Raw genomic sequence first — 13,268 nt, 5'->3', positions numbered from 1 at the left:
GTTTAAGTCTCATTCTATGATTATCATCTTAATATCAGCTATGAATAATAAAAAAAATAATCAGATCGATTAGCTGATTAAGTCAGAAACAACATTTTCAGGCTTAACTAGGATTAAAAGTTTTACCGATACAAATTGGATTGCAAATCAATGTTTCTACAGCATGGAAAGGGAATTATGGCAATTAAAATTTTGATTCAAATTTATCATTTTTTCAAAATAAATCTATACTTGTATATTACCTGGTTGTAATAAAATCACTGGCTTAGCCAAGATTCAAGATATTGAATAGTACATATCCTATTTGAGTTTAGGTTAATGTCCAGTAACCACTGAATTAAATATATAGGTACACTGATATTTCATCGGTAAAGTTTGCACTTGCTTCTTACAAGATTAGCCCAATTTTATATTCCGAGCCGCAAGAATCCGACATGGTTGCTAGATATGTCTAATAAATTTTTTTCCTCGGAGCTCATGTAACGAAAATCAATTGTCGATTAAGGAATAACAATCAACTCGTCATAAGCCTATAAGATTCAAATCTAACCCACTCGTTAATCAATTAAATATCAAGTAAATATTATAGCCTACTTATCACACAGTTCTAGCCAATTTTTAACAAGAGTGACAAGAATCTTATACCTGGGAGTACGATAATAGTCGATAGATCTTTTCGATAAATCTTTCTCTTGGGTCTAGTTATAGCAAAACTCGTTCAAGAATTCTATTCAATCTTATGTTTGCGCCTTGGTACTGCAAAATTTGTTGTTTCTACGGGTCGATGAAATCAACAATCACCGGAGCTAAATTCTATAATTGGATTCGGATCAGTCTTAGTTTATTCTGAAATTGAATATCGACAGCATAACTGGAGTTATAGTAATTTGTAGTAAATTAACGTCGACAATAACTGGTAGTAAGAACTACTGATCAATCCACAATGGAGAATGAATCTACAATAAATAAATCTTTAGCTAGCCAAGATCATACAAAAAATGGTCAAAGATCTCTTCAACTAATATTGAATGAGTATAAGAAATTATTAGCCTCTAAATTAGAATCATTTGGTAACTGCCATATCGAGGTTGCTGTTATTTATGACAAGATTGGGCATATTTATTACCATCAATCGCAGTTCGATGATGGCCTTTGTATGTATCATAAGTCATTAGACATTAAATTAATTATATTGGAGAATAATCATTTAGATGTAGCAATAACTTGTGATCATATAGGACGTATCTATTATCATCAGTCCAAATATCATCGAGCCTTATCCATGTTTGAAAGATCGCTAAATATTAAGTTACAGCTATTAGGCAATTACCACGATATCGATATTGCCATTTCCTATCGAAATATTGGTAACGTCTACTATGACTTGGCCAAATATAAGGATGCTTTAACAACGTATGAGAAATCATTGCATATCTATTCGAAATTGCTAGGAAATCAACATTTAGATGTAGCTATCCTTTACAATAACATGGGAAATATCCACTACCAACAATGTAATTATCAATTTGCACTATCAATGTATCAGAAATTTCAACGTATAGCACTGAAACTGTTAGGAAAGGATAACCTACTGATAGCAACATCTTATAATAATATTGGTAGCATTTATTTTGATGAATTGAAATATCAAAAAGCGCTTGCCATGTATGAGAAAGCATTGGAGAGCCGAATCAAAATATTGGGTCTACATCATTTAGATGTTGCTAATTCGTATAATAACATTGGTAATGTCTACTTTAAGCAGAATAAATACAATCTTGCTATCGTTATGTATCAAAATTGTCTGGATATTACATTAAAATTAGTTGGAGCAAATCATTACGATGTTGCCGTTTGCTATAATAATTTGGGTAGTATTTTTTCACATCAAGCCAAGTATGATGAAGCTTTATCCAAGTATCAAAAAGCTCTAGCTATCACTGTACAACTATTTGGAGTTCATCATTCCTTGGTCACAACTATTTACGATAATATTGCTCAAATCTATCAAAAACAACACAACTATCAAATGGTTAAAGCGATCAAACAAATTTCATCTAGGATTCGAAGTAAAGCTCGACATCAGCAAATTACGTATACACAGTCTACAAGTAAAGGAAGGAAGGAATTGCTTACGCAACCAGGTAGGCCTCTCGATAACCATTACCTTACTTTGGTAATGCACAGTAGTAGTGTATTAATATTAACTCCAACGCCCTTTTACATTGTTTAACTTGTTTACAAATGAATATTGCATTTACTACTTATCGTTTACTAAATTTGTTTTAACATTGGAAAATTTTTATGTCCAGAATGGCAAACGGAACCTGCAGATTTATTAATAGAGTCAGTCTCTGGACAGGAAAGGAAAGATCGCAATGGTAAGCTCTATGTATTCTTGAAATTGATTTTGAGCTTGGTTTGGTAATAGCCATACCACGTTTTTATCATCTGTAATAAGACATAGATGATTAGCCACATCAGTAGATGTAGATATTAAATTTTCCATTGTGCTGAGTTAGCTTAGGGAAGATTAATATTTACTGGTAACTATCATAAAAAATTTACATGAATGATGTACAAAAACGATGAAATTTGGCGCACTAATTTAACTCAATTATTAGATAAAAATTGAATTTGTCGGTTCTTTTCCAACAGGAATTTCTTTACTATAAAAGTTTTACTGCACCATTCTTACTGCTATTTGTATTGTATAAAAATTAAATTTCCTTGTACTTCTCCAATAGGAGTTTCTTTTACTATAAAAGCTTTATCCCGTTGTTCTAGCAGCTATTTGTATTATATCACTTTGTTGAAAGCTAGTTACGTTTATCAGGCCTTTAACATCTCTATTATGCAAACTTGAGCCCGATAAATAAAATTATAGGCCTTACATTTATTTGGTTGCAAGTCAATTACGTTTAACAGGTCTGCTGATGATACTGTTATATGAAATTGAATTTTATAATAAGACTACAAGGGCAGATTTCTCTTGCTACGAGCTGGTTAAACTTGCTAATTGTTTTAATGCTATAGGAATACTGAGCTTAAAAACAAATAATAAATAATATATCTAATTTATTAGGTTCCACATTAAATTCTTCAGCAGTTAATTACAAGATTATAAGCAATATAACCTTTTACTACAAGTAAATGGGGTTTGCTGCTTATAGTCCTCTTAAAAACGAGCGTAATAACAGGATGCAACTCGATTACATTTAACAGATCTTTTAAGTTCCTCTTCATAGCAAAGTTATGCTTATCGACATGATGATGAACATTGTATGCAATTTATTGCAAGTCAATTACGCTTATCAAATCTTTATCGCCAGTATTCTACTAAATTAGCCTTAACGATAAGATTATAAGAATTGCATTCGCTTTACTGCGAGTTCATTAGGTCTGCTAAACATGATATCTTATACTTTTATTAGCGCAAAATTTAGCTCATAGCACTGGTCAGTCATGGCGTAAATTTTCCATGACCACAATAACTGAAGAAGTAGCAGAAAAAGAGATCGGTAAGTATTTTAAATTAGAGAAGTACTCGCACAGTGTGCATTTGAATACCATAACTGTAGTCGTCTATAGAATCTAATATTATCCTAAGTCATTTCATTAGTTAGATTGATCCGTTACTATTCCAACAACCAAGACTACTATAATATCCGGCTCCTTTTCTAATTATAATTTCAACTAACAAAATATGATGTTAATTTTAGCATTTGATGGCTATCCACAAGTATCGAAAATTTGTCGAAGTGGTCAAAACCAAGTTATGACTTTATCTCAAGTGCCTGGATTAAGGCTACAGCTAAATTCTCCGTCAATGACGGACAATACTTTAATAACAATGACTGTCTACTACGCAGATCCACCGTACATGCTTGATTTACTAACTCAGTATGAGAATAATCATGTAGGCTACCAATTAATTCCCTTATCCCCCGTTGTAAGACTAGAACCAGACTATTGTCAATTAGAATCAAATGGAAATAATCCCGTATTACTTCAGGTACCTATTGCTAATACTAGTGAATTATGTAAACTCCTTCAGCTTGATGATATTAACCAAATCCCTATCAGAATTGTTTGTCTAAATGATAAAGGAAGCAAGTGCAAAATGGAAAAGATTAAATATAATTATAAATTGGATAAAGATGGTCGTCACTGCTTGGTATTTGCAATCAATCACTTATGCGATTATGTTGTTTATTCATATATTCGATCAAGCATGCAATTTGTTTCTAAGCGACTATATCCAACTTATCAGCAGCAAGTTAAAGTATTAGCTTATCTATCTGAAATTCATAGTAGTAAGCATACTACTCACTTAAAACTGATATTAGCGAGAATAAATGCTGATGAGAGAGCTATTGCAGATCAAGTCCGAACCAAATTAAAAGTGACTCAACTTGCCGCGTCGGGCCTTGAACAAGTTATATTAGAAAATGGTCCATACCAAATCGAATTTAGGAAAATGGATTTAGAATGCCTAAATCAAGATACTGCCATGCAAATCATCTCTATTGATTGGAATCAGAAAGATTATTATCACCTTGATTTCGATTGCAAGTTTATCAATCCACATATGCCTTGGTTTAATATTGCTCGGATCTTTTTGCTACCTATAGGTCAACAGCATGGTCTCGATATGAAATGTTGCTTCCTCAGCAAAACTGGTTGTGGATAGCTATGAACCATGCAATTTTTTAAATTAATTCTAATTTTCACCGTTTAGATTCTTCGTTCGCTTTTCTCTTAGCTTAATATTACTTCGATCAGTTTGCTGCCTATTAGTACAGATTGATAGCGAGTTCTTAATGTGATGGATATTTTCTAAATAAAATTGTCTGTGGGATAGATATAAGTTGATTGACGTTGCATTCGTTTTATAAGGTGATATCAATTTTTACTCTCTATTGAGACTGTCAACCCATTCGTACATTGGTTAATATTACTCCAATCTTTCTGTCGCCTATTTCAAATGCCTTCAGTATAAGCTAATAGTAAAGCGTGCTTTTACTGTTACTTTCTTAATGTATTGGTTGTGGATAATTATAAGTAGATGTTAATTTCTATTGAATGTTGAGACCATTAACCCATTTACAACTTACCTTAATATTGTTTAAGCCCCTTTATGTCCATAGATCGATAGCAGACCTTAACTGGAAAAATTATTCCGAAATAAACTGATTGCGATATGTTAGTAAATGATCAATGTTCTATTGGTTCACATAAAATAATATCGAGATACTGTGATTACTCATCCACTTTATATTAGATTAAACAGTATCATAATCGTATTATATTCAGAGTATAACATTATTTGCCATACAGATCTATGAATGTAATTAATTCTATGCATTCCAATATTCTAAAGTTAAAATATAAGTTCTTTCGATTTAAGGTTTCGCCGAAAATATTTTACGCTTATATAGGAAATAATTACAATTGCTAATTTCATACCCTTGTGGTCAGAATTTCTCCCTACCTCTGTATCTAGTAATGCATGTAATACTTTGCAGATCCTTATCATTCCAATAGCTAACGCCTTGGATGTATTAATAAATTGTATTTGATGTCAAAATTACTTGAGAAAACATTCATTTCCTTCACTGATAGTAGGACTTTTATGTAAAAGAAGGGCATAATTAAATGTTACTCGTATACTCTAATTCAAACTACTAAATGTATGACAAACCTTTTCTCTCATTTTTCTTTATAAAGTGGATATGATTTCGAATTGGTCATTTAATATATCTCCATAAAATCAAAGCTATAGTTCAGTATATAATAATAAACGACAGGACTGGTGAAATGAAAGAACTGCTTTAATCTGTTAGTAGTCATATGAGTAATTTAATGATAGAACTAATTGAACATATATCCTAATTTAATCCACAGAATGCATGAAAGATTGGTCATTTAAATATATCTCCATAAATTCAAAGCTATAGCACAGTACATATTTGTAAACGACAGGAATGGTGAAATCTAAACACTGCTGTAATCTGTCACGGTAGCTGCTATACGAGCGATTTATTCGGAAATTCCCTAGATAATTGACAATTACGCTCATGATCATATTCCGTTTTGTACCTAACTTATGCCTATACATAGCATCTATCTACATATAGTAAACTTGAATGTAACCTTTTATGATACTTTGAGCTGAGGTAACAATGGTGACAATATTGGTCTGCTTTTAAGCCTATTTACTCACTAGTTTGCATTGCCTATCTCTAGCTTTTGCAACGTCTCTTTTCCTGCCAGTTATTTCAGTACTATTACCTGTCAATGCATCTAATTTTTAACTATGATCTGATCATTAATTAATCACCAGCTAAAGGGAAGCAATCATAAGGCTTTGTGGATATTAATTATTTTAATCTATATATAAATTAATAGGTCTGGGACCATTTGATAGTTTTCAATAGGCTATGTAACTAACATTATCTTAATTCATACTGTAAACGTTGCCCCTTCAATTTCAACTATACAATTTGATCAGTAATTATATGACTAAATGGATACTATTATGACAAAATCATCACTGGATCGCTATTAGAATATCTGCTTCTTATATGACAATAAGACGTGTTGATAATTCAGTTTCCGCTAGTTTGAATGATCCTATAGACCATTTCCCATGTTAACTAGTAGGTTAATTTGGTCCATAAAGATGAGGGCTAACCGCTCACAATCTGGCATTCTTCGCAATATTTACAGTCCTTTACCAAGATTTCATCATTTTTAGTCATCAATTAACCGGGTTAATTGTTAAGTAGACAACGTATACTATATTGCAAGTGTAAGCCATTGTTTATATGATCATAGGGTAATTTCCATGACAATATCTATTTTAACACAACTAAGGAAAGCAAAATAATAGAGATCTAGGCTGTAATAATAATAATTAAATCTTTCAGTGAAGACTATAATCGGGAAAAGGTATCAAAACACTTCTTATTATCCATGCTGAACACGACTTGTTTGTTTCATCTAATTTTATACCATTTGTTCTCCACTTTTAAATGGTGTCTTGATATCACATTATTCGGATCCAAGAAACGAATGTCGTTACAGCATTTGGATTAATATGGAACGACATAGGGATTTTCTTCTGCCATCGGAAGATTTAACTGAGTTTATCTCCAGAGAACGAGAAGATTCTCAAATTGTAATCGACGATGCAAGCAATGCTCGTTTTGGTTTAGTCAAGGCAAAAGGTGGCGATAAGAGAGGGATGATGGATGATCAGGTCAATACTCGATCAGATTTTACCAAGATGAAAGAGGATAATAAGGAAAAAAACGATAGAGATTATACAAATATCCCTGTTGGCGACTTTCACTCAGAGAGACCTAGAAAAGAAACTGATGAAGAGCGGGATAGCAGCAGCAACGATAAGTCAGTCTTATTAAATACGGATTTCTATAACTCTCCTCAATCTACTCTATCGAATAAGGTAGAAAGTGATATTGAGCAAGAATGGAATCATAGGGAAAGCATACCTCCTGTAATAAGTGGTAATGTGGCTAAATCTGACATTACCGAAGCAGAAGGTATCCATGGATCGGAGAGTAGTGATGATAGTGAGGAATCACAACAATCTCTAATGGATCAAGCCAGCCATATTCAACTTGATGTGCTTAAGGGATCTACATCGTATCACCAAGAGCAATTGAGTAGTGATGAGGAAACTCTTGACACCTGGTCTAGTAAAGCACACACCTACATAGCCACAGCGAGTAATGAAAGATACTATAAAGAATCGATTAAAGGGTCTATCCATGATTCAGAATATTTACAGGAGACGGAAAATAACTATCAACTTAAACCTAATAAGGAAAGGCAAATGATGGAAATGATTAAGTCATTCTTCAGCTCAAGTAGAGAACATAAACGATATAAAATGAGTAGACATAGAGGTAATGCGGAAAGTTCCATGAAAGCTTCTGGTAGCACAAACAGTAGTCTGGGAAAAGTAACTACCAAGCTGTTACAGTGTTAAATACTGTATTACAGTAGAAATAACTATGTTAGGATAATTCTGTTAGACTATCCTTATTTAGTTAACTTCTAATTTGGATATACTGTATTTTAATATAGCACTGACTTTTTATGACAGTGACACTTATACACATACTGAAATTATAATAGTTATAATAGGGAATGCAAATCATCTGCTTACAGTTCGAATCATTGTGATTGTAATTTACTTATGATAGACTGTAAATTATCATGGAAATGTTCCGTGATAGGACATATCGTAATCTGACTATTCTGTATTAGTTATTACATGTCTATGTTCGTAAATACTGTTGTCTGCATTAAGAGAGCAGTAGCTAAAATTAATATCTAATTCAGTAAATGATTCTAATGTTAATTGTATTAACTATGACTCATGAACTATTGAGGAATAGTATATAAATGCAGTATATCGTGAAATAAAGAAGAATTGTCCAACTTAGTGTTTAACGTAAAATACGAGGCGTTTAAGTCTTTGTGTAGTCTGCTAGTAGAGCAAAAGTGCTCGTGATAGTGCAGATATCGTTCCTTGATACGTAGTTCAAGGAATTGACTTATTGATCGTAGATTACGTTATCTTGTTGCAAAGCTGTTTTGTGACACAAGCCTAAATCATTATCAATGTTGATTACTCAAACTAAAAATCTTTCTATCGATGCATACACTTTTGGTGCTACTTCAACATCAAGTTCAAAGAAAAGTAATCAACGAAAGATGCAAAGTCAAAGCGTTTCTAAGCCGCCTGCTGCACCTTCTTCTGGCTTACTTTCAAATCATAGCGGTAAGGCTATGGCTGTTTTATGATCTATCCTAGCAAATACGATTAGAAAGTGATAATATCATGTTAAAAACGATGATGCTACTAGATCAAGGCTAATCATGAATCGATTAACATCATGAGCATATGATCAGGCTCGTATACCTCTAAGTGAATAATGGCGAGAAAGTAAACTTATAATTAGTAAATATTTGATTGGTATGATTAGAAGCAAAGCTCCTTCGGATTGAAGTCACTAAAGGCTACCATTCATAGTGCAAACCCTAATTATCTACGATTCTATTAATTTTCTAATCCTCACCATTCTTAAACTAACTTTATCCTAAATCTGATAGGCTAAGGTTGCAATAAATACTAGGCTATTAGTTAATTACTGTTCGTATAAGATAGAGAAAGAGAATGGTGCATCGCGCATTATATAGTTGCTGATTTGAATTTAGTTTGGGACTATTCTATAACTGAGTAATACGCGTATAGTAACAGAGAATTGAGGCTACTGAACTTGGATTGAATATCTATTATTACTATAACATTATATTTATACCAATCTCTTATTCTGATTACATTAATTTTATATCAGCAGCTCCTAACCAATCTGCTGGATTGTCGATAGAGAAAGGTATCATAATGAGATCCTCTCCAACAGGTAATATTTAATTCTGAAAAGTTTAATTATTAAAGTTCCTTGCTTCATTGTACTTGAAATGATAGCAGCAGGAACAATTGCACAGAACTTAAATTAATGATTATAATTATCGCAGTTTTTCTATGCTAGACTTGTCGTAGCTATCATTACCAACTCAATCTATAAATTAGCATTTAAAAAAGGATTTAGAATTGTATAGAACTTACACCCATAATTATCGTAGTTTTGCTATGCTAGACTTTGTCATAGTTACCATTACCGGCTCAGTTTATAAACCGGAGCTTGAAATACTTTTGGATAAAAAGCCCCGTTATACATCAATATTGTTATGAGTATATTTCATGCCGATTTAAGTGTATGCTTCTTAAACATGAGAGAGTTTGTTTATGATAAATGATGCATTGCAAATTGTTTTGACATTGAACTGTTTCAGGTGGTAAGAGCTCTAATTCTCACTTGACCGAGAACATCGGAAACAGGAAGAACAAGAGTAAGCAATTTATTAACTAAAACACCTACGACCAATAATCAATATTAAGAAATTAAGGAAATACGTATAATGCTGTTGCGTTAAGTAAATGCGAATGGGATTAGCTATTCAAGTAGACAACAGCTGCTTTAATATAAGAAAAGTGAATGGCTGAACATGTTGTTGTTATTTATGTTCTTCTATTATTTTTGAGCCAGATAATAATCTTAGATCAGGAAAAATAAAAAAGAATCCAGCGAAATGCCATTTATTTCCAGGAATGAATCCAGGTTAATTTTGTTTTCATAAGAGATAGGAGAGCAGTTTTCGACAGTATCTTTCTATCCGCAACCTTTCCTCTCTAAATTATAGTCTCATTATGTAATAACAGAGCTATTCTATTTATTAGTGCATTGAAATCGAAGAGTACTTTTAACTAGAAGAAACGCAGGCATAGGAGAACATTTCTTGCCATTGACAGTACTTTCTAAATCATCAATTTCATTTCTATTCTTATATAACGTCAACTATCGCAACAGCCAAAGCTGGCTATCCTAAGGTATCGAATAACTGTCAAGTTAATCAAGATCATGATTTAACCTTGCCTGGAGTACCTGGATTAAAATTTCATCTTCCAGCTCAGTGTATAGCCGACGAGGCCGTCCTAACCATGACTGTATACTATGCAGATCCACCTTATAATCAAGGTTTACCAATTCAGAAAGATGCTGATGGTAACCACTTTATCCAGTTATCACCAATCGTTCGCCTCGAGCCGGATGGGTATCAATTTACCCCTAATAGCACAAGGAAAGCTTTACTTCAAGTCCCCGTTCCATATATCAACCAGATAGTTTCACTTCTTAAGAAAAACAACAACTTTAATATCCCAATAAAAATCGTTTGTCGAAGCTATGGATGTGAGAAGTGGGAACAGCAAGATGTAGAGTATGAATATAGCCGCGATAAAAATGGATATTATTGCCTTACTTTTGCAGTAAGCCATTTCTCTGACTATGTCATCTATTCCTACGTCAAATCTACCATTTATTTAATCTCCAAGCATATCTTTCCATCTTGTCAGCAACGAATTAATACGTTAGCTTTCCTATCCGAAATAGACACAAGTGATGATACTGTCCATATGAAATTAATCTTAGCTAAAAAAGATGAAGATGAAACTGCTATCGTGTCAGGAATTGATCAGGCATTTATCAGGATACGTTTAGCTACGACTGGACTTGAAAATACTATTCTAGAAAATGGTCAATACACAGCTAAATTTAAGAAACGAGGTTTAGATTGTCTGGATACTGATTTCAATAATCAGGCAATTTCTATCAATTGGAATCGATATAGCTATCATGCTATCGATTACGTTTGCAAGGTTATCAATAAAGCAGCTCATGATATAGCTCAAATCTTTCTAAAGCCTATAGGCCAGCAGCAAGACACTAATGCAAAGGTTTGTTTCTTGATGAGAGCAAATTCCAACGAGGTAAATGAACAACATCTATAATTAATCTTGAAGTTGTGAAGTATATAGACTCTATTTAATTTACTAAGTAAAGTTTGTCATGTTTGGCAGCCCAACCCATCAAAGCAGTCTGATCCAGAAAAGCTACCTGTTCTACCCACTAAAGATCATCCAGCATCACCGGATGGTAATTTTACAAATATAATGATTAAAAATTGTGAGCACTAGTAGAGAAACTAGCTTAGAGTATTGCAAGTTTGAATTATAATCTTAAAAGTTTTAACGACACACTTAACGCTTTTAGCTGCCTGTATTTAGTTTTATTATTGCTTCTTTCTATCTCTTTCTTTCATCCATGTTTCTCCAAATGATCAACTATTTAATCTAATATTTAATATTACATGATAAAGAAATGTATTTGATATGCAGAACTTGGCACTTCAAAATCAGTATTAATATTAACATAATGATAAAAGTTATAACTATGTAAAATTCATTTCATCTGTTCTAATATCCGAATAGATCCTAGTCGTTTCTTTTATGAAATAGCGTCGCGAATTCATCGAGATTGGACAAAATTAGCTCCCAAATTAGACCATCATATCAATATTTATGAAATTGAAGCTGATTATCAAGGTGTATATAACAGAGCTATTGCCGTACTGTATAAATGGAAACAAAATAATCGTGCAACTACAGAGCGACTTATACAAGCACTACGACAAATTAATCGACAAGATATAGCCGATATCCTTGCAGATGCAATCGCCGAAGAAAAATCGACTTCAAATTGAAGATAAAATTGATCAATGTTACTCCTTCTATTTCTACTTTTAATAAGCTGTATATATTTTATTGGTGATGACCATGGATTTTGAGTATTTGATACTTAGTATGGATAGAAAAATAATTCTTAATCTAGGTAAGATATTTGATGAACAAGTTGTCAAAAAATAATTTTCATTTAGTCCTTCTAATACGCAAGTAAAGCTCTAATTTATTGAATTAAAGACTACCGTACTGAATATTCTAACTTTTGTAATATAACTTGTTGTTAATACACAAGTAAAATTCCATTTACTGAATTAAAGACTACCGTACTGAATATTCTAACTTTTGCAATATAACATGCTGCCAATACGCAGTCTTGAACAGTTTCACCCTTAATGGCTATTGCTAACTTAGCAATGATTTATTTTTAATATAATGTTATTAAGTTGCTGCTTGATCATCGTATCGACTGATCAATACTAAGCTCTATATTTTCGATAGGCTGTATATATTTATTCTATTGGTAGTGAGCTTAGGATTTAAATATTTCTTACTTAGCAAGGATAGAAAAACTGTACTTAATCTATGTAAGATATCGGATAAACAAGTGATCAAAATAGGATTTTCATCTAGCTCTTCCAATATGCGAGTAAAGTTCCAATTTACTGAATGAAAGGCTACTCTACTGATTATCCTAACTTTGACAACATAACTTGTTGTCAATACGCAGTGTGCAGCAGTTAATCGTTTAGTTCTCCATTGCTATTGCTAACTTAGCAAGACTCACTGATTCATGATCAATATTCTATCGTCAAGTTACTGCAAGATCATCGTATCGACTAACTTGATCAATGCTAACCCTCCGGTATTCTATATTACTGGCAGTGAGCTTGGATTTTGAGATTACTTAGAAAAGATAGGAAAAACTTATTATTAATCTACAGTATTTATGTACGCGTACACTAAGATATTGATAGTCATAATATAATATACATATAGCTCATTTCATGTAAGAACTTAGCAGTCAAAACCGAATCAACCTAGTCTATAGATTGATTAGAATTCAATACTGTTGCCTACACTTCTATTCGTT

General features: G+C 32.6%; 2 protein-coding genes across 2 annotated transcripts; both read left to right on the top strand.

The window, feature by feature from the left end:
• Positions 1-943: 943 nt before the first annotated feature.
• Positions 944-4,693, top strand: TRIADDRAFT_54880 (uncharacterized protein; the record flags this gene model as incomplete). Its single annotated transcript, XM_002111145.1, has 4 exons — positions 944-2,144; positions 2,313-2,381; positions 3,435-3,521; positions 3,723-4,693. 4 exons carry the CDS (start codon positions 944-946, stop codon positions 4,691-4,693), a joined length of 2,328 nt encoding a protein of 775 aa, XP_002111181.1.
• Positions 4,694-7,102: 2,409 nt separating this feature from the next.
• Positions 7,103-12,198, top strand: TRIADDRAFT_54879 (uncharacterized protein; the record flags this gene model as incomplete). The annotated part of the gene is made up of 7 exons (XM_002111144.1): positions 7,103-7,934; positions 9,393-9,458; positions 9,892-9,948; positions 10,146-10,217; positions 10,467-11,392; positions 11,516-11,591; positions 11,927-12,198. The coding sequence occupies 7 exons, from the start codon at positions 7,103-7,105 to the stop codon at positions 12,196-12,198; spliced, it is 2,301 nt and encodes a 766-aa protein (XP_002111180.1).
• Between the last annotated feature and the right edge of the window lie 1,070 nt (positions 12,199-13,268).

The sequence above is a fragment of the Trichoplax adhaerens genome, genomic scaffold, assembly GCF_000150275.1.
Source record: "Trichoplax adhaerens TRIADscaffold_3 genomic scaffold, whole genome shotgun sequence".
Taxonomy (NCBI): domain Eukaryota; kingdom Metazoa; phylum Placozoa; class Uniplacotomia; order Trichoplacea; family Trichoplacidae; genus Trichoplax; species Trichoplax adhaerens.
Note: the sequence above shows the minus strand (reverse complement) of the source record. Positions and strands in the feature narration are given on the sequence as shown.